The following is a 21,373-nucleotide window of genomic DNA, read 5'->3' on the forward strand; positions in this document are numbered from 1 at the left end:
CACAGTAAAAATATATACAATCAGTATTGTAACTGCCGTATTTTTGAAATAACTACCAACAGCCGCGTGGTACGTAAGCATATTGTAATAGGGCTGCCCGCCTCCAGCATTTTAATTACATTTGCCAACTTTGTATTTCCATTTAGTTTTGTGATTGTAAATATACTTTTTTTATGTAAAAAAATAAAATACTTTATAAATTGTAGTCAAATAGGAAGTGATCAATAAAATGCGTGTTGTTTTTTTTTAAATTAAATGAGGCTGTAACTAATCAATGACCTTGAAGGATAGGTCATATTCATATGTTTATTTTGGTGATGCCATCTAGGTATTACCTCCACACTACGTGACCAAATAATAAAAAACCGGTCAAGTGCGTGTCGGGCCACGTGCAGTGTAGGGTTCCGTAGATTATGTTAGCACTTTAATCCCTTATGTAATACACAAAAATACCGATATCGATATCCCACACTATAGAATTGACGATAAAAAATTTATTCTGACTAGGCATGTAGGGAAGGAACCCAAAAAAAAAAATAATTATCTTTTTACCACGTTATAGACGTATATTAAATACATACCCTAACTAAATCTCATCTTTCTAGTTTTAACAGACTATCTTTTTAACAAACAACGGAATTAGTATGCAATTTTGATTTCCAATTACGTTTTTTAAGTTGGTCGACTATTTTTCGATAAATAGCAATTGCTTATTAGCCGTTAACTAATAGGCTTAATAGCCTATGAATAACCGTTTAGCCGGTAGAGGGTTGGGACACTTGACTCTAACAAAAATTAGCTCTTAAAAGTTTAATATTTTACAAACGGATCCCTAAATCAAAATATGTTAATGACCCCTTACAACTTTCGAAGACCTATCCAACGATGCCCCACACTATGAAATAAAAAAAAAATCATCCCCACTTTACATGTAGGGGAGCTACCCTACAAAAATATTTTTCAAGATTTTATTGTACGACTTTGTTTACATTTATATATTACATATTCATGTTAATTTACAGCTTTCTAGTATTAATAGTCACAGCGCTAAACTGCAGACGGACAGACATGACGAAACTATAAAGCTTAAAAAATATAGACTTCCGTTACACACTCCAGACATTCCTTTTAAATATATATATATATATATATATATATATATTTAAAAGGAATGTCTGGAGTGTGTAACGGAAGTCTATATTTTTTAAGCTTTATAGTTTAAGTAAGTTAAAAATAAAAAATCCAATGCACCGTGCACCCCACGCACGCCCTGAGTTCGAGGTGCGTAGGTATAGCTCGCGTTTCGACCTCTAGTATGCAGTCAAACTACTGCTTATATATATTTACAGTGACATTGCTTAGACTATCCACAGATTAAATACATAGAATATTCGATTACTGATCGATGTTTGGCTGTTTCGTCAAAACAATTGATTCTTCTTATAAATTGTTTTTGGCCGTTTTTTATGCCATTGAACTACACAAACATTTTTAGGGAGCTCTTTACACAACGAAAACGATTACAACAATAAAACACCGATTCAATAGTTTTTATAAACGCGTAAGATCATAAATTATTGATCTTTGCCAGGAGGTAATGGTCAGCGAGGCAGGTCCTGTCTTTTTAATGGTCTAAGTATTCTTTGCACTATCCAAATCATTGACATAATATCCAAATCCTATCTAATATCTGTGGTATGCATTATTTTAATCTGTGGTTTGTGGTGACACCATTTATCGTCTGTGATTTACATTTTACAATTGATATTAGATTTTCTTCAAATAATGTTGTAGTTTATTTATATTGGCTTATTTAAAATAATTATATTCTTATCTTGTCATCAAATTGTAGGATATATGTGAAACCATGAGTTTTTCTATAGACGAAGTGAACTTTCTTGTTTACCGATATCTGCAAGAATCTGGTATTTATGCATAAGCCGCCGTGTTACTGTATCAGACGCCAACACGGTTAATATGTTTGTATTTTATTTAATGTTATAATGTATTAATGTTTCATTATTTATAGGATTCCATCATTCAGCATATACGTTTGGTATCGAGTCTCACATATCCCAAAGTAATATAAACGGAGCACTAGTGCCGCCCGCCGCTTTATTGAACATATTACAGAAAGGCCTGCAGTATACAGAAGCGGAAATTACTATCGGAGAAGATGGTATGGTATAGGAAATTAATTTCGATTTACTTATAGTAATAAATAAAGCACCTTTATTATAAATTATTGTACTTTTAGGCACAGAAACTCGTCTTACAGAGAGTCTCAGTCTTATCGATGCTGTCACCCCAGATATAGTAGCGGCAAGACAAAACGCCCACAATGCTCAAAAACAGGCAAACAAGGAGCCTGGCTCAGGAGGTGAACAAAACGGTGTGGATGTGAGTAAGCTAAAACATACCTTCAGCAAAATAAATGTATAAATTATTTAAAGTATAAATAATTAAGTGATTTTTACAATGGCATGTAGGGTACAACATGCAATGCAGCATCTACAACTGGAGGGGCAGCAACACCTAGTGCTCCTGAAAATATGGATGTGGATCAATCTATAGAAATACCTGCCAGTAAAGCTACAGTCCTCCGAGGGCATGAATCTGAAGTATTTATATGTGCCTGGAATCCCAGCACAGACCTGCTGGCCAGTGGCTCTGGGGACAGCACTGCAAGGTTAATAACTTAAAATACTATGACACAATAGACATTTTAACTTCATTTGATATTAACACTAGTGAAAAAAATGTATGTAACCTGTTTTTTCCCTTTAATTTTTTAAGGAGATTGACCTATTAATATGTACAAGTATGAAAAATGTTTCATACATTAATGGGCCCAAATTTAATGAATGAGCTGCTACAATGTCCAAATTAATATCTTTTAATAAATATTAGTATCAGTTTTAGACTGGTTAAATTTCAGTTTTATTGAAAGTTGCATCTTCAAGATATGGGCAACTGTCTACATTATAAAATGCAAGATTTCAAAAACATATTTCCAGAAAATATTAGCAATTGATATTGATTTTTTATTAAATATTTTCCATCATTTTTTTGTTCTGTAACATGCTGGGCTAAAAATGGTTGGTCTCCTTTGTAAACAAATAGTATGTCTGGTTCCTTAACAAAATATTCCATAACATACTTGTTCAGCTCTAAAAAGGTAAAAGACAGACAGACTGTAGAATTAAGAAAATTCTCAGGTATGCTTGTTCCCTCACTATGCTTTTCCTTCACTGTTCGAGACAGATTTCTTCAATGGCACATAACTTAAAAATAATAAAATAAATAAAACATAATTGAAATTGATTATAGGATCTTGAGCTTTAATGTATTCTAAGTTCTATAATCTATAGAATTTGGCACCCACTTAGATATCATTTCATTTAGCAAAATTGATAACAACACACATTTGTGTTGAATTTGGCTCCCATTTTCACATTTATGTTTTGATAAGATATTATTTATATAAAGTGGTAAAAAGAAAATTAAAAAAAAATTTATCATCTATCCCATGGTGTGGGGTATCATTATTGATATTTTTGTGCATTACTTATGGGATTGAAGTGCTAATTTAATCTCTGGAACCCTACACTGCATGTGGCCCGACACACACTTGTTTGGCAAAAATGAATATTTAAGAATAGCTTGTATTATAATAACCTATGCCACTCCTCATGTTTTACAATCCAACTGGTAGTTTCTGAAATTTAACAAAGTTTATACAATCAAGCAATCTATTCTGCTTTATAATATCAGTATAAATTAACTTTACCATTTACCATTTATTTTAGAATATGGGACATGTCAGACAATCCTGCGACTACGCCCAATCAACTTGTACTAAGACACTGTATCCAAAAAGGTGGTGCAGAAGTACCTAGTAACAAAGATGTTACTTCTCTCGATTGGAATGTAAGTTCATTTTGAAAATCATTTTCTCTATTAACAGCATTCATCATCATCATTCATTATCAACCCATATATGGCTCATTGCTGCACTCAAGTGAAATGGCCTAACCACTTTAATTCTGAGTATGGTTAGGCCACTAATCCACCACGCTGGCCCAATGCAGATTGGCAGTCTTCACACACGCCGTGATTTAAGAAAATTCATTGTGATGTTTTTCCTTCACCGTTTGAGACACATGATAATTAATTTCCTAAAATGCACACAACTGATAAGTGTGTGCATTTTAGGAATGATGATGTTTGTCGCCTTTAATGTTAATTACTTTTTCCTTGCAGTGTGATGGCAATCTTCTAGCGACTGGCTCGTATGACGGCTATGCAAGAATATGGACAACTGATGGCACATTAGCATCTACTTTAGGTCAACATAAAGGACCAATTTTTGCTTTGAAGTGGAACAAACGTGGGAATTATATTTTGAGTGCTGGTGTATGTATTTTTGTGGAATTATTTATATTGTGTGTACAAAGACAAATTAATCAAATGAAAGAAGCAAAGTAAAAATAATCAATTGAGGAAGAATAAAGAGTTAAGAGTTAAAAGTTTTTATTTTTATACTCAGATACAAATTGTAGCTTAGTTGATTTTGTCTTTGTTTCGTTTGTTTTTGAAAAAGATTATTTTTTATAATATGACCAATATAATATATTATACCTAGTATCTCATAGTGATAGTTACAGAATTAAAAATCCAAATCCGCCAACCTACATTAAACAGTTTAGTGAGTGTACGCTCCATATCAGCTTACCTACAAGGAGGGGGACCTGGCCCTCCGCCCTATAATGGGCTGTTAAAATAGGCTGACGATGAAGACCTTGTATTATATATTTCAGGTAGACAAAACTACAATAATATGGGATGCTGCATCGGGACAATGCACACAACAGTTCTCTTTCCATGCAGCACCAGCCCTGGATGTTGACTGGCAAACAAATAATTCTTTTGCATCTTGTTCAACTGACCAATGTATTCACGTTTGCAAACTTCATGTTGACAAGCCAATAAAAAGCTTCCAAGGGCATACAGTAAGTATTAGTAGTCAGTATCTGTGGCTTTATAAAAGTAAATTCACTTTTCTAAAGCAGCAAAATGTCTAGGAAGTAACACAAGAAATCCCCAATCCTGTACTTTAAAAAATATTGCTCTCTGTAGTTGAGATGGGAAGGCTAGGGATGGCCAGTCAAAGCATATATTTTTAAATCCACTTTTGATCAAAAATTGTCAAAATGTTGTTATGATTTATTAATTAAACATTTGTTTATTGGAATGATGGTGATGGAACAAGTTATGCTATAAGTAGGTACATCTGTGTGATAGAATCAGTGATAAAGAGATCCGTAAAAGGACCAAAGTTACCAACATAGCTCAACAAGTTACAGAACTGAAATGGCATTAGGCGGGGCACATAGTTCGAAGAGCTAATGGACGTTGGGGTTCCAAGGTGCTGGAATGGTGACCCCTTACTAGAAAATGCAGGGGAAACCCCTCATCAGGTGGATGACATGCTTGATGTCACAAGAGTTCGCTGGATGCAGGTGGCTGAGAATCATGATGTTTAGAAGTCCCAAAAGGCCTATATCCTGGAGTGGAAGTCGATTGATATTCAATATTATTGATTGATTGAAATTTCTGTACTTTGATGACTTTTCTCTTTATAAATGTGTCTTTTAGTGGAATTCATAGACGTTGTAGGGACACCCCCAGGGGATTATTTAGCCGCTGAGTGTCAAATTTAACCTCTATTTGTTTAAGAATTTGATACTCAGCGGCTGAATGATCCCCTGGGGGTACGCTTCAACGTCTATGAATTCCACTGTTAGATATCTATTAATAACTAAAAAACTAAATGAATAGTAAAAGTCAAACCCAATCTTTACTTAGATTTCAATGTTTATACAATCACCTTTTATTGTTTTGCAGAATGAAGTAAATGCCATTAAATGGGATCCACAAGGACAATTGCTAGCTTCATGTTCAGATGACATGACTCTGAAGATATGGTCAATGAAACAAGACACTTGTGTACATGATTTGAAAGCTCACTCTAAAGAAATCTACACAATCAAATGGTCTCCCACTGGACCAGGCACACAAAATCAAAACATGAATTTGATACTAGCAAGTGCATCGTTCGACTCTACTGTACGTTTATGGGATGTAGAAAGAGGAGTATGTATTCATACTCTTACAAAACACACAGAACCCGTCTATAGTGTTGCATTTTCACCTGATGGCAAATTTCTGGCTAGTGGGTCCTTTGACAAATGTGTGCACATATGGTCAACACAGACAGGAGGTCTTGTACACTCCTACAAGGGTACAGGAGGTATTTTTGAAGTGTGTTGGAATTCACGGGGAACTAAAGTAGGCGCAAGTGCTAGTGATGGGAGTGTTTTTGTATTAGATTTACGCAAACTATAAGTTTTGTAGTGAATTTTGTGCTAATTATAATATATGGCAATATTCCACTGAAGTATGCCTAGTTTTACATATTTTATTTCAAGTATTAATGTAATGCAAAACTTCATTTTGGCCATTGTACAAAGAGTGGTATTAAAATTTTAATGGTTTAGAACAAACAAACAATTGTGGAGTTTAGAAATAAAATGTATTTTAATAATATTAATGAAAATATAACATGATCTTGGATGAGTTTCAAAAATTTTGGCTGGTGGAATGCTGTACTTTCGATCAAAATCAAGATTAGATTTTGCATAAAAGTGATGTATAAATTTCTTTTACAAAAGAATAATTTTTACAAATTCTTGTATCAATTTTTCTTTATATAACAACATGGGAATGGATGAAATATTATATCTAATTTGTTGCAGTTTTTTTATTCAGATTTAAATTAATTTAAATTAGACTACAATTCATATTTTAGACATAAGATTAATAAAAAAATATACTGCTGACATGGCTTTGATTTCATTTATTCCATGGTTATGATTAATGTCAACTAATAAAGAGCATTATATTTCCATTGGCCTTTTATATGCTAACATATTTTCATGTTTATAAAGAGTATGGAGTTTTTCATACATATATTTAAAAAAATACAAAAGGTCATCATACTGTCCATTGTATGGTTCACAGAAAGTGTGCTTATCTTCAGTGTGAATTGGGAAATCAATGGAAAACTCAGTGTTGTAATTTTCACTTCTTCCCCAAGCACATACATGTATCTCTAATAACACCTGATGCAATGCTTCAACAGTTGACAGATACCACCTAGGACTGCCTTTTTGGTGTCTCCAAAATTGAGATATCCTTTTTTGTAATACAATCTTTGGGAGCTTCTGCAATCTTTCATCACAAAATATTCCTTTGCTTTGATTCCAAGTACTATCAATAAGAAGTATACGATCAATGGGTAATTTTTTCACATGATATATTTCTCTACTAGTATGACTATCATTGTTATATACTTTAGTCATTAAAGTACCAACATTATATCCTGATGGTAGTTCAGCTAAGCGATTTTCTGTGTACTTCTGACTGTCACGTTTGCCAGTGAACAATTCTCGCACAGTGCATGCTTCAGTTCCTGGATACAACAGCACTGTCCTTCCATCATTTGCATATTCTGGCATATCAGGATATGTATAAACATTTACATCCCCAGGAGCCAGAACTGCTGCGTGAGCCGCCGTACTCTTGCCATCAATTTCACGTCTATGTTTAATTATGTCAACTTTGATCGGCAACTGTAAACAAATAATGAAATATAGGTACCAAATAGAAATATATAAGTTCAGATTACGACTTAATATCTTAATAATTATATGAGTGTATAAGTTGTGATAAGATGGGAATAGTATTTTAACTTACAGTGCATAAAGGAATGCGTCCTTCTAGTTGAGCTACAGGAACAAAACAGGTATAACAGAAATACATTCGAGACTTGCCACAACGAGAACATAGACTTCTATTATTAAGATCATTTAGTACGTCTGAATTAGATATTTTTAGACCTTCAAAAGGCGTATCATTGCGATTTCGGGCTTCTAAGCTTTTAGGGTTCATATTATCTAATTATTAATATTTCTCGAATCTGTTTTTAAAAATTTAGAGGTTATTGGTTATATTTTGATTATCAACACAACAACATTTAAACAGTGTGTGTGTGTGTCTGTAAATGTAATGTCAAACAATGACCACAGAGAGACGACTAAATCTTGGCTAAATGTCCTAAACAATTAATACTTTTCTCAGCTTTACTGCTCTATAGGTTCTAGAGGGTTCTAATATACTTATTATACTCTTTGGGATTCTAGCTTTGCTGTGCCTCACATCCCAAGAAAAAGTATACATTCTCATACCATTCTCCCTCCACGCTCACATCACAGAACACATTAACCACAGACTATAACTTTAACCATAAAAAATATGATTTTATTTACATTATAATGATGATCAAATATCGTTGAAACCAGGGTCCAAAGTTTTAATAAAGTAAAAGTATGAAAACTTGTTTACTATAATTAATATTATTTTTATAACTAAAGGGTGTCCCATAATGCTATGTCTAACCTTTTTTTGTATGTATCTTACATCTTGTCCTTGGAGTTTATATTCTTTGGCTACCATTTGGCTACAACTTTGACACCTATATATAATCTATATACACCTATATACACCTATTATCTTAGACCATTAATAACTGGACGCGGTTCGCACCCAAATTCACCAACAAAAGTCTGTCATTTTTTGAGGGGGACGAGGTAAACTCACACATCGAAAACATTTAACACCATTAAGTATATTCTGTGTCCATACACTACACACAACTATAAATTTGACTCGCAATACACACACGCGTAATTTTTACACACACTAACAAACACATTGTGCACAGTAAAAATATATACAAGCAGTATACTCGGCCGTATTTTTGAAATAAATACTTACAGCGCGCGGTACGTAAACATGTGATAGGGCTGCCTGCCTCCAGCATTTTAATAACATTTGCCAACTTTGTATTTCCATTTAGTTTTGTGATTGTAAATATACTTTTTTTATGTAAACAAATAAAATATTTTGTAAATTGTAGTAAAATAGGAAGTGATCAATAAAATGCGTGTTGTTTTTTGATTGGTAGATTTAAATAAGGCTGATACTAATCAATGACCTTGAAGGATAGGTCGTATTCATATGTTTATTTTGGTGATGCCATCTAGGTATTACCTCTACACTACGTGACCAAATAGTAAAAAACCGGTCAAGTGCGTGTCGGGCTAAACGCAGTGTAGGGTTCCGAAGATTATATTAGCCCTTTAATCCCTTATGTTTTTTCTCAATTTCAAAGCCTTTATTATTTCTTACATTAAATAAGTTTTTCAATTGATAAGAGTAACAGTTTTAATTTTTTTATGTTAGTATATTGTTAGTGTATCTGTTTTAAGTTTAGTATGTTAGTGAGTTAGTCTTATTTCTAATTAATAAAATCTATTTAACTAGTAAGTTGAAATTGAGGTATAGCTCGCGTTTCGACCTCTAGTATGAAGTCAAACTACTGCTTGCATATTTACTGTGACATTGCTTAGACTATCCACAGATTAAATACATAGAATGTTCGATTACTGATCGATGTTTGGCTGTTTCGTCTAAAGAATCGATTCTTTTTATAAATTGTTTTTATTAAAAATTTGATAAAATTAAGGTTTAAATACTTTCAAATGAAACGTTACTCCATCTTTTACTAAACTACAAGTTTTTGGCCGTTTTTTATGCCATTTAACTACACAAACCGGCATTTTTAGGGAGCTCCTTACACGACGAAAACGATTACAACAATGAAACATCGATTCTGTAGCAACAGTTTTTATAAACGCATTAGATCATAGATTTTTGATCTTTGCCAGAGGGGTAACGGTTAGCGAACCACGTCCAGTTATTAATGGTCTAAGCCTATTATCTATGTATCTAAGGGCTACAATAACAACTGACAGGTTGAATAGTGTTGTAAGAGGAAAAAATAAGTTAATTCAATTTCTATACTTTTTTTTACAAGCAGTACTTCTAAACATCTTCTAAAGTACGGTCTATACAATAGGAATTTTCTTGTATTTTAACTGTAAATGATAAATATTTAGTATTTACAACAGAACAGGGATTCTAATATAGGCAAATTTTGAGTAAAAAGACCTTTTAATATTAAATGTTAACGAAGTTAAGTAATAATATAATAATTATTATTATCGTACGCGTCTAAGTGACTGCTGCTGTATAAAAATGATAACTTAGTTTCTCAATTACTTATTTTATCTGCACTATAATTAAAATAAATTATTATTTTTATTTGTTGACAAAATACAATAGTCAACTCCATAAAAACACAGAACAATAGTTAAAATATTATTTAATCTACTATAATAATCGTAAGACGATCCTTCTCTTGTATGTACATGCCCTAAAAATATTTCATCTATTTTCGTTATTACGTCAAAGTGTAGTGCTTATATTTGTGACTTCAAATATTTTTCTGTAATTTAAGTGCAACGATAAGGTAAAAGATAATTTCCTTATTAAATTTAAAACTTAAAAACACAATACTGATGTATAAACTAGTTGTAATAATCATAATGCCTGTGCCTGCCTTGTTTAGGACAATGACGCCATTTTGTCGCGCCGGCTGATCGGAATTAAGATTTTTAAATAGTTTTTGTGTAGTTCCTTGTGATAATGATTATTATTTACATAAGCCATTACAATCTTGTAATCTCAGCTCTGCCTGTGACCAATTTTGTTCGTAATGGAGTACACATACTGATCTTGTCAATATATTGATTGAGTGTATTCTTTGCTGCAAATAAGAACATTTTATGGGTGTAATTTGTCGGCCTAAGTAATTTATTTCCTACAAATAAAAAAAAACTACGCGCTCTGTCTTGTTGCGGTTATAATATCAACTTTTCCTAGTTAATGCACCTGTCATTACAGCATAATTTATTAAAATACTTTGTCATTTTTTCTAATTGTAAAGGATTTTTTGTAGACCAAATATATAAAACTGTGGCACTTTTAGGACAGGAAATGAATAAAGTTATGTTATAATAATGACAATATCAAACAACACAAACACGAAGGAACAAGATCAAATGCCCGGGGAGGTAAATATTTTATATTAAAAACAATGTCGATTGTAACAATGACGAAATTATCTCGAGTTAAACCTTATTACTTATAATTTTTAGATGGAGTTCCCCGAGGCAAAGTTAAAAGCATTAGAAGAAAAAATATCTCATCCCCGTTGGGTAGTACCAGTTTTGCCTGAACAAGAGTTAGAGGCCCTTTTAATTGCATCTATAGATTTAGCAACAAAAGGTTTGTAGTGCTACCAGCAATCTGTGTAATCTGGTATTCTATACACTGCCTAGGCATGCATGCAAATTATGAATATATTATAGTAAAAATATAGTATAAATGCAACATAATTTGCTAATAAATAATATTTTTCTTGCAGGTGAAGATGTGAACAACCCCCACTGTCAAAGGTTTTATAATGATGCACTCACAATATCATTTACAAAGGTTTTAACAGACGAAGCAGTTTTATCATGGAAAAATAATATTCAGCAATGTGTACGATCTAATTGTGAGAAGCTTGTAAAGTTATGTGCCATGAAATTAGATGATCCAAGATTTTTACATCTTTTATATATGGTCTTCAATCCAGGCAACAAGTATGTATTTTTTCTACATATTAGTATCTTGTAAACATGTTCAATTAATTTAGAGTTATGTTAAGTTTCTTATTTATTTTTAGATTTCATACATTTAATGCACCAAGAACTTGTGAAGGCTTGTCTGTTACAAATATTTCTACATCTGGGGGTCAAGGCTCCACACAGGAAAATGAAGTGTTTGCAAGGTCACAAGATCATCGTACTCCAAAAGGATGGCTGGTCCATCTTATTAATGTGTATGTATCCAATTTATAACATTTAACTAGTCCTTTAAACAAAAATAATCCTAGGATCGAATGAGTAAAGTAGTAACTAAGAAATATAATAGTTGTACAGTTCGTTTCACGTAGCATGGTGTGGGTGACAGTTCATTTCACTCTTGAAAGTTTGTTGTGTTTCACAATAATAGTATGTATTATGAAATTCATAAGGTAATTGTCATCTTACCCATGCTATCTGAAAAACACTTTAATTTTTTATTATCTTGTCAATAGTATTTAAACTATAAATATAAATTTCAGGTTTGGTCAAGCTGGTGGATTTGTTAAGCTTAGAGAACGATTTGAATGTATTATGGGTTTCAAAAAATCTGAATTAACTACTTCTGTAATAAGTGAAGAAAAGATTTCCAATGAAATAACTGAGAAAGAAAATGATGAAAATATAATAAATGCTACAGAAAACATGACATCTATGACTGATAGTGTTGAGGTATGTATAAGAACATCTTATAATTTATTTATGTAACTAGCAGATGCCTGCAATTTTGTCCACGACAGACAAAAAATTAAAAATAAATTTTGGCTTTAGTATTGATTGTATAAACTCAACTAAAATTTTTTAAAATATCTTTAATGTTCAGAATTTGACATGTTACAGTTGTATTATAAATATAGCTAACTCAACTAAAATTATTTAAAATATCTTTAATGTTCAGAATTTGACATGTTACAGTTGTATTATAAATATAGCTAAGAGAAAGACATATTGAAACAACATCATATGAAAATGGTTTAGTTATTGTTGCATGTAGGAATATTATTCAAGGTTTCAAAAACAAATGCAACTTGAACAAACTAAGACTTAGTAGTTTGTAGCCAATCCAATTAAGCTTTTTTGTCACAAATAATAATACAGTATTGAGCCCTTATGCCAAACAGAAGCATCTATAGAAAACAAGGAATAACTGGTCAGTGAAGATGAATTTTTAACATCTATCATCCACTTTGTTGTGTGACAATTGATACAGGAAGGCACTAATTAATTGGATGCAAGTTGCATTTGGATCTTAACTTAAAATTATATGTGAAAATAGAAGCCTTTCAGTGATGTGCACTTGTACCAACAAACAAATTAAAAATGAGGGTATACATCTCTAGTCATTTCACATATAAGTCATTTCAATAACTATAATTAACTTGTTCTTAAATTAATGAAAATAATTTAGATTAATGAGCTTAGAACAATTAGATATAGTTTTTTTAAATAACATTTTATGAAAAAAAAAAACACTACATAAACATAAGGTAGCTTGGAAACAGGAGACAGACATAAGATACATAGGGTAGGGGTAGGTTAGATAGGTAGAGGTAGGGTAGGGATAGTGTTGAATAGGGTTATGGTAAGGTAGGTAGGATAGGGGTAGTGTTTTCACAGACGAAGTCGTGGGTGTCCACTAGTTTAAAATAAACAACTTATAAAATGACATGCATTTGTGACATTCCTTTTGAATTTGTCTATTTGAAACAGTGCACAATGAGTATGGCTTCAGTATAGCGCCCAATTAGGATTGACTACAATAAGTAAAAGACAAACTAATTTTGTAAAAGCAGGCTCATTATCAAATACTTTCATTCAATTTTAATTTTTATACTATTATCTTTATAGTTTATTTTGGCATACACTTCACAAATTAAATAAAATTTTGCAGAGCTCTTCTACTCGCAACGAGCAACCATCATCGTTAGAACAATCAGTCAATGGGGAGACGCGTGTTGCTGCAGTGTGGCAACTTTTACGGCCTTTGGGACTTTGTCATGACCTTCTAACTCCTCACACAGTGACTGTTTACCTCCTACCTGTATTGGTATGTTCTAATATAAATTTATTACAAGTTTTTATATAACTTGGTGTGTTAGTATATGTCCTCATCATCATCGTTATCAGCCAATAGACATTCACACACAACAATCTTGAGCTACCAGAATCCAGCAGCTCCCTGCAAGCCACTTGACATCTCGGTTCACCTAGTAGGGGTTCAACCAACTATCTATCCATCCATATCATATCCATCTGTCCATTGGCTCTTTGAACTATACTTCGAGTATATGTATCTGTAAGTTAGTTAAGAAACCAAATTGGAACCATTTCCTAACTTCCTTGGTATATTTATGTATCTTTGATGACAATTAACTTAATAGATTTGACTAAGCAACATAAACCCATCCAGTTAGAGCTCATTTGTCTTGACAATAAATCTGGTGCTTAGTGTATTCACATTGAAATTTGAAATATATATTTTTAATGAACAGCATGATACAATTTAAGAATTTTCATATTTTTGCAGGAATGTATTCCAACTTTACTGGAAAGCCTGACAGATGATGAGCTGAAACGGGAATCCCGTGGCAGCGAGACCAAGACAGATACAGTGTCCTGTTTGATTAGAGCTTGCAAATGTGTTTCTGCTAAGACACCACAACATCACAGCCTACTTAAATGTAAGTTTTTACAATGTTAACATCTATAACTTTTACAGTTATAGTTTTAGTATTTGACTGTATTTGTATGAATATTCGTAATTGTATGTAGCCTAAACCAGCTGGCCTATTCATTAATTTGGTCTTTATTGACAACCTATTAAAATACATATAAAATCAACTGAGAAATATCATTTACCTACTGTATGATATCCATGAAGATGATATTTGTTACACAGAATCTCAATTTTGTATATGTCAACTAACATACATCAAAAATAGTGAATTGGCCTGCAGTATTGCTATTCTGTAATGATGTTAACATAACCCAACAGTGTGAGTTACAAATTCGTCTCTATCGCTCTTTATATATAGTATCATGTTAAACAGAAAGACAGAGAGTAGGGTAGGACTAGGGAGGGTACGAGTAGGGTAGGGTAGGACTAGGGTAATGAAGGGTACAAGTAGAGCAGAGTAGGGAAGGGTATGAGTAGGGTAGGGTGGGAGTAGGGAAGGGTAGACGTAGGGTAGGGTATGAGAAGAGTAGGTAAAGGATTGGGTACAAGTAGGGTTTCACGCGGACGTAATCGCGCGCGTCCGCTAGGAAAAAATAATAAAAAATCTACTTCTGATTGGACCTTACTTGAGATTATGTCATCATGTATCAGTATTTTGACATACTTTTAAGTAAATAAATGATAAAAGTTTGGGGTTAGAAAAATCTGAATTTTTAAAGTGCATTTATTTTTTTTTGACTAACCTCTATGTTAGATTCCCATCTGAATGAACACAGACAGACAGCTTGGATAAAATAGTTTTTCTTGGATACAATACATAAAGCGAAAAATGATGTGTTAAATTGTATCCAGATTTATCAGAGTATAATTCGTCTCCAGCTTACAATTGATTGATAATTGAATAGAGATATATATATTGATTGATTGAATTGATATAGTGTGTGAAAAAGTGAGAAATCTTACAGTGACATATACCCAAAAGTGAATTTGGAAATCACAGTTTGTGCAACTATACTTCTCATAAGAAAAATCGAAATCGAAAAGACTTTTCAGGCGGATTGTTTCGTGTATTTTAATGAGAAGTATATTATTGTGTAATTTTCTGTGACATTTATACATTTTAACTTCTCTGATTATGATGTTTTATTGTGTTTATATTACTTTAAATTAGATTAAAACTTATTTATTGATGTTATTAATTTTTTACTATTACTTATTTTTTTACATGTTTATAGTGTTTCTACTTTCGGTTTGTATATGTAGTACTAGTAGGTAAGGTTTACTTCTTACTCAGTAAAAACGCGCCAGTCAATCATTTTTCTATACACAAACAAATGTTTGACTGACGCGTTGCTGCACTGTCATCAGCTTATTTATAATATTAGTATCTTTATAATCTATAGGTATACTGTATAGATATACAGGGTGCTGGGGAGCATTTCCCATAACTCTGGGGTTATATTCTTTAACGAAAATTAATTTAAAATGTTCAAGGATGTGTTGTTCTAAAATTAATATTTTCGGAGTAAATAATGTAAATAGATCTTTTAAAGTGTCCCTTAATACGCATCCTTATAAATAAGACATAGCCAAGTATTACGTATTTTATTTTTAAAATGCAAGGAAAATAAAGGCGTGTGTTACATGGATAGTCGAAATTATTTCAATTACTTTGTATGTATTACATATAAAGTTTTTAGTTTTTAGTTAGTTAAAATATTAGTTATGCAGTTCGGCTCCTATAAGTAGACTCGTCGGCACCTTTAAGTTATGGGCAATACTCCCGAGCACCCTGTATAAGACATCAGGTATTGCAGAGCAGAAGAATGTATAAGTACAAATGTATTAGTGTTGATTGAAACTGATCGAGAAGAGTTACCAAAGGCCGGCTGGGGACCCTGTAGCTGCTAAGGGGTGGTTTCAGCCGCCCCTCAGCTTCTACATCGTCCCTCGCCGTGTTCTGCAATCATCTGCGTGCTGCGTCTCCTCGGCGTCTTCAGTGTCGACCTCCAAGATACTATATTATATTGCATTTAAGAGTAACTTGTGTGAACAATGTAAATACTTCTTTTTTATTATTTCAAGGTTATTTGACAATGGGGTACTTGACTTATATCAAATATAATATAAACAATATTATTTCGCATAAAACGTGGAAATATTTAATAAAAGTTAAGGATTTGTTATAAAACTTAATTTAAAAATCATATATTTTTTTCAAACGTCAAAAACGATGTCGTCCTTTTTGTGACGTCACAATGCTACTTGGTACACTAAACGTGAAACAAATTGTTAATTATTATTTTTGTCAAATGCTCCATTTGTAAAGGATTTGTTATAGTGACGTCATGAAACAGTTGACAGTCAACTTTGTAGCTTTTTATAGTATTATCCCAATTTTTTCTCTCATTTATTTATTAAAAATGAGAGAAAAAATTGGGATAATCCCAATTATTATTGCTTTCTTATAGTATTTGTAAGAGGTTTATTATTAAAATAATAGTGTTGTAATCTGTGTCTCGATAAAACTCCAGTTATTATAAAATGCAATATTTATTACAGCATTGGAAATGTTCCGATTAAAGATGGTCCTACGGTTGTTAAAAATGTCGTCGTTCAATGGAAAAATGTCAGCTTTGAATGAAATCAATCAGCTTATCAGTTCAGTCTCACAACAGCCGAAGCCGGAATGGCTTACGCCCGCTGTGATTACGGTATGATTTTACTACTTTACTTTACTGCAACTAGTTCTATATTAGAACGGGTATCCAAAGCTGCACTATTAGGATCTTACCAAATTTGGCGAGGCAGGGAGAACAACACGACCGGAGGAGCGGAGTGTTAATCGATTGTCAAGGAATTTCTGAAACCTACGTCCTCTGGTTGAAAGTCCAGTACTGTGCTCGGAGATTTTCTCTCTACCACGCGATGTACCCGGCACCCGCACGGTGAATCAATGTAATGCTAAGATATTTGTCTCTCTAAGATTACAGTTACATATACTCTTTTAGAGTGTTATGTATATCAGACAACCCAAATTATGAATTTAAAAATATTATTAGAATCAGATTATTCTCCGTAGAATTAAATTTGATGGTGGTACTTTTCCAAAACAAACACACATAGTTCATTACAAACGTTTTATAATATGTTATTTATTTTGCTGGTATTATTAGGCAATCTAACTAAATTATATATGCTGTGCTACAGTTATTTTATGTTATTCAATATGAAAAAAAGTGCAGTTTGATAATAAATATATATTTTTTTCACAGAATTGGATACGCGAAAATAAAGTTGTAGATATAGTATTGCGAGATTCGCTTCACCAGCCCCAGTATGTGGATAGACTAGAGAAAATGCTTAGGTTTATGATAAAAGAGAACTCTCTCACGAGGGAAGATTTGGACGCGATATGGCGAGCTCAGCAAGGGAAACACGAGGCAATAGTGAAAAATCTTCACGACTTACTGGCTAAACTGGCATGGGACTTCACTTCGGACCAGTTAGATCATTTGTTTGACTGTTTCAAGGTAATTAATTCATGTTCTAAAATAAATTGGCTTTGAAGATAAAAAAAAGTGTGAAACTTAGTATAATAAACCCAGAAACTTGCGTATTCCAATTTTATGATTTAATTGTAAAGAATTCCAACGGGAAATAAAAGTTTGACAGTAGTCCTACCGTGCCTCAATGACATATATCTTGTAAAGAGTGTCTTTCTCTTATTATTATATACTATCGACCAATGGCGTTGAGTTGAAATATTGCTCTCTCTTTCGTCCCAACACAATGAAAGAGAAATGTTTTTGAGTCCAATGCTATTGGTCGACATTTATTTTTTTCTCGAATCGAGATATTTTGGGTTGCGCATTTTGGGCCTACAAATCTGTTATAGATATTTTTTACTGCTCACCATAAAGTTATCATAGTATCCTATCGATAGCTACTTATATTGAATAAAATTATAAAGAATATATTGTTTTACATCACAGGCGAGTTGGGCGACATCCAGTAAGAAACATAGTGAGAAGTTATTGGAAGTTATACGACGGCTGGCAGAAGATGACAAGAATGGTGTGATGGCTAACAAAGTAAGTTGTTAATGTGACAAATCAGTATCACTATTTAATCACACTGCTATTTTTTTTTTGCATTTGCCATGTTCTAATTTAAAAAATATGGCAATATATATTATAAAACTTGCGGACGCCCGCGACTTTGTCACCGTGAAACTTGATGTAAACTTTCAACTACCCCTAGCCTACCCCTACCCTACCCATCCATACCCCTACCCTACCCTACCCTACCCCACCTCACCCTACCCCTACCCTAACCCAACCGTACCCTACCCCTACTCTACCCTTGCCCTACCCCTACACTACCCTACCCTACCCCACCCCTACCCTACCCTTACTCCGTTTTCTAATTATTATTAATATGAACTTTATACAATAACAATAAAGCTCAAATTGACTACGTTTTAGTTAGAAAACATTTGTATGGGAAAAAGAAAAGGGCCATTTTTATGGTTTTTCCGGCAATTATTCGAATTTTTGTCGCCGTAAAAATCATCCTAGAAATTCAACGAACATTTTAAAAAAATAATTGGCCAAATTGGTCCAGGCGTTGTTGAGTTGTGCGTTTGGTAACGCATTTTGCGATTCATTTTTATATTATAATATTGGTAATATTTAAATTTTAAATATAACCAATATTCCCGTACCCCTCCAATTAGTGGGTAAAGACGTGGGTAAGGAGTGGGCACAACAATAGTGCGTTACTGAGGAGCTGAAGACTTACATTTATATGTATTTAATGAATAAAATTTATTAATGCGAAAGTTGTGTGCAATTACTGAACTGATTTGGCTAAAATTTGGAACAGAGATAGAATATTCCTTCTTCTTCTTCTGGATATTTGTATTGGCATAATTGATTGAAATATATTTTTTAATTGAAATTACTTTCCAGGTATTGGTACTGTTTTGGAATTTGGCACACTCTGACGAAGTATGTACGGAAATCATGGATGTGGCGTTGGCAAATCTTATTAAAATACTGGATTACAGCTACAGTCAAGAACGTGATTCACAAAAAACTTTATGGCTGGATAAGTAAGTCTTCAGTTTTAGTTTTTTTTGATGGCTTTTATCTTATAGCCATTCCTTCTATCGTCAGTCGATATTTTTTGAAATATTAATCGAAGCATTACATACCAAGTACAATACTAAACACACCAACGCATATTCTTATTTGTATTTATTAAGGCCCGTTTCACCACCTTCTGATATGTTACAAGTTGACATAAAGTACTACCCCTATACACTACAATACTCGCTAAGTAATACAAATACGATAGTGTAGAAACAAAACTTACTTCACTCCGCGTTGCTCAACTTTCGATCGTTGTCGGCTTTGCCGAATCAAAGGAATCAATGCAATTCCGAGGTTCGAACACGAAGTGTCTCGCTACACTACTTAGTTTACTTCAGGATTTTATTGAACCGTCGAAGCGAGTAGTGTGATTGAGGCTTTAGACTATCTGACACTTATCAGAAGGTGGTTAAACTGGCTCTTCAATCTTATAAGTTTGTATTAGATGTGTGGAAGAGTTGAAGAGCAATGACAAGTGGGTGCTCCCGGCCCTGAAGATGATGCGCGAGCTGTGCTGCCTGTACGAGGCGGCGGGCAACTCGGGCGTGCGGCCCCACGTCACGCGCCAGGAGCTCATCGACCGCCTGCAGACGCAACACTCGCTCGTCATACTCGTCACCAACTCGCTCACCTTCTATATGGACGCTGTACGGGCGAAGCTGGCTGGTAAGTACTCGTATGTGTCAGTGATGGAGAGTTTTCTTTGACCTGTGAAAGAGCTTAAGATGCTGACATTTGATAAAAGAAAGGTTTATTATCCTGTGCACTACATGGATACTTATTTGTTGGATTTGCGGCAATCTAAAATTATGCTCTATTAGGTTACAATGGTTTGCCCAAAAAACCTTTGCTATGACAAATTTTCTGCGATCAGAATGTAATATTTTATCCTCAAATAAGATACTTATTACGTTTTGTTATTTACAGAAGAAGGAGAAATAGACTGGGAGAATTGGCTACCAGATGGGAAGTACCCGCACGCAGCGCAAGTTCACGAGCGTCTTAGTTTCCTTAGATTTTTGCTGAAGGATGGCCAGTTGTGGCTGTGTGCTGAACAGGTGTGTATCTTGAATTTCTTCTAGAAGAATGGATTTTGCACAACACATTGCAAGTCCTCCGCTGCGTTTATCTGCTCAGAATAAGAACAACTTAACTTATTTTCGTGCGTTTTACACCAATTGACAGTGATTCATGAACAAGTTCTAAGTATATAACTTGTTAATATTTGTGCAAATTGGTTGAAATATGACAAGGAATTGTGTTCGGAGATTTAACCACGGAAATAATGGAAACTCCGCGATGACATGTCTATCTTTTACCGATAGCTTAAAACTATACCCATTGTAGAAAAAGCATCACAAATGTGGTAACTGTAAAACTCCTTATTCAATTGATATTTTTTATATTGTTAAAAAAATTTACATGTTTTTCAGGCGAAACAAATTTGGATATGCTTAGCTGAAAGGCCGGCACACCTTGGAGACCGTGAAGCGTGCTTCCGCTGGTTTAGCAAACTAATGGGAGAGGAGCCAGACTTAGACCCCAATATAAATCTGCATTTTTTTCGGCGTAACATTATGACACTGTCTCCAAACCTTCTAACTCACTCTGGTATTAAATGTTTTGAGAGGTAATCTATTTGTATTTGAAAAGTTTTCGACTTTAAACAAGTATTTTTGAGTCATTTCGTTTTTTTAAATTACATTGTCTTGTTACAGATTTTTTAAAGCTGTCAATTCCAAAGAAGGCAAACTTAAGATAAAACGTCGTGGTTTTTTACTTAATGATGCTGATCTCATAGGATTAGATTATTTATGGAGAGTGAG

The 21,373-nt window shown here is 33.4% G+C and overlaps 3 protein-coding genes across 7 annotated transcripts in view; 2 read left to right on the forward strand and 1 right to left on the reverse strand.

Moving 5' to 3' along the window:
• The first annotated feature begins 1,713 nt into the window (after positions 1-1,713).
• Positions 1,714-6,902, forward strand: LOC112053681 (F-box-like/WD repeat-containing protein TBL1XR1). Its single transcript, XM_024093169.2, has 8 exons — positions 1,714-1,925; positions 2,030-2,179; positions 2,258-2,400; positions 2,490-2,689; positions 3,810-3,930; positions 4,264-4,416; positions 4,821-5,012; positions 5,908-6,902. The coding sequence occupies exons 1-8, from the start codon at positions 1,868-1,870 to the stop codon at positions 6,406-6,408; spliced, it is 1,518 nt and encodes a 505-aa protein (XP_023948937.1). The 5' UTR covers positions 1,714-1,867; the 3' UTR covers positions 6,409-6,902.
• On the reverse strand, positions 6,888-8,282 carry LOC112053682 (tRNA-uridine aminocarboxypropyltransferase 1). The gene is made up of 2 exons (XM_024093170.2): positions 7,819-8,282; positions 6,888-7,694 (listed from the first exon to the last, which is right to left on the reverse strand). The coding sequence occupies exons 1-2, from the start codon at positions 8,011-8,013 to the stop codon at positions 6,960-6,962; spliced, it is 930 nt and encodes a 309-aa protein (XP_023948938.2). The 5' UTR covers positions 8,014-8,282; the 3' UTR covers positions 6,888-6,959.
• Positions 8,283-10,353: 2,071 nt separating this feature from the next.
• LOC112053684 (probable ubiquitin carboxyl-terminal hydrolase FAF-X) overlaps positions 10,354-21,373 on the forward strand; it is a 45,560-nt gene continuing 34,540 nt past the window's right edge. For 3 of the 5 annotated variants that reach the window (XM_052881165.1, XM_052881161.1, XM_052881164.1), the window contains exons 1-16: positions 10,354-10,495; positions 11,015-11,099; positions 11,184-11,313; positions 11,453-11,672; positions 11,756-11,911; positions 12,197-12,386; positions 13,606-13,761; positions 14,242-14,395; positions 16,954-17,105; positions 17,667-17,924; positions 18,387-18,485; positions 19,365-19,507; positions 19,993-20,213; positions 20,475-20,605; positions 20,981-21,177; positions 21,266-21,368. In XM_052881165.1, coding sequence (XP_052737125.1) covers positions 11,046-11,099; positions 11,184-11,313; positions 11,453-11,672; positions 11,756-11,911; positions 12,197-12,386; positions 13,606-13,761; positions 14,242-14,395; positions 16,954-17,105; positions 17,667-17,924; positions 18,387-18,485; positions 19,365-19,507; positions 19,993-20,213; positions 20,475-20,605; positions 20,981-21,177; positions 21,266-21,368 — 2,364 coding nt within the window. In that variant the 5' untranslated portion in view covers positions 10,354-10,495; positions 11,015-11,045. Of the gene's footprint in view, positions 10,496-10,583; positions 10,835-10,984; positions 11,100-11,183; positions 11,314-11,452; positions 11,673-11,755; positions 11,912-12,196; positions 12,387-13,605; positions 13,762-14,241; positions 14,396-16,953; positions 17,106-17,666; positions 17,925-18,386; positions 18,486-19,364; positions 19,508-19,992; positions 20,214-20,474; positions 20,606-20,980; positions 21,178-21,265; positions 21,369-21,373 lie in introns of those variants that run through there. The other 2 variants (XM_052881162.1, XM_052881163.1) reach the window with 2 other exon arrangements.

The sequence above is a fragment of the Bicyclus anynana genome, chromosome 4 (assembly GCF_947172395.1).
Source record: "Bicyclus anynana chromosome 4, ilBicAnyn1.1, whole genome shotgun sequence".
NCBI lineage: Eukaryota > Metazoa > Arthropoda > Insecta > Lepidoptera > Nymphalidae > Bicyclus > Bicyclus anynana.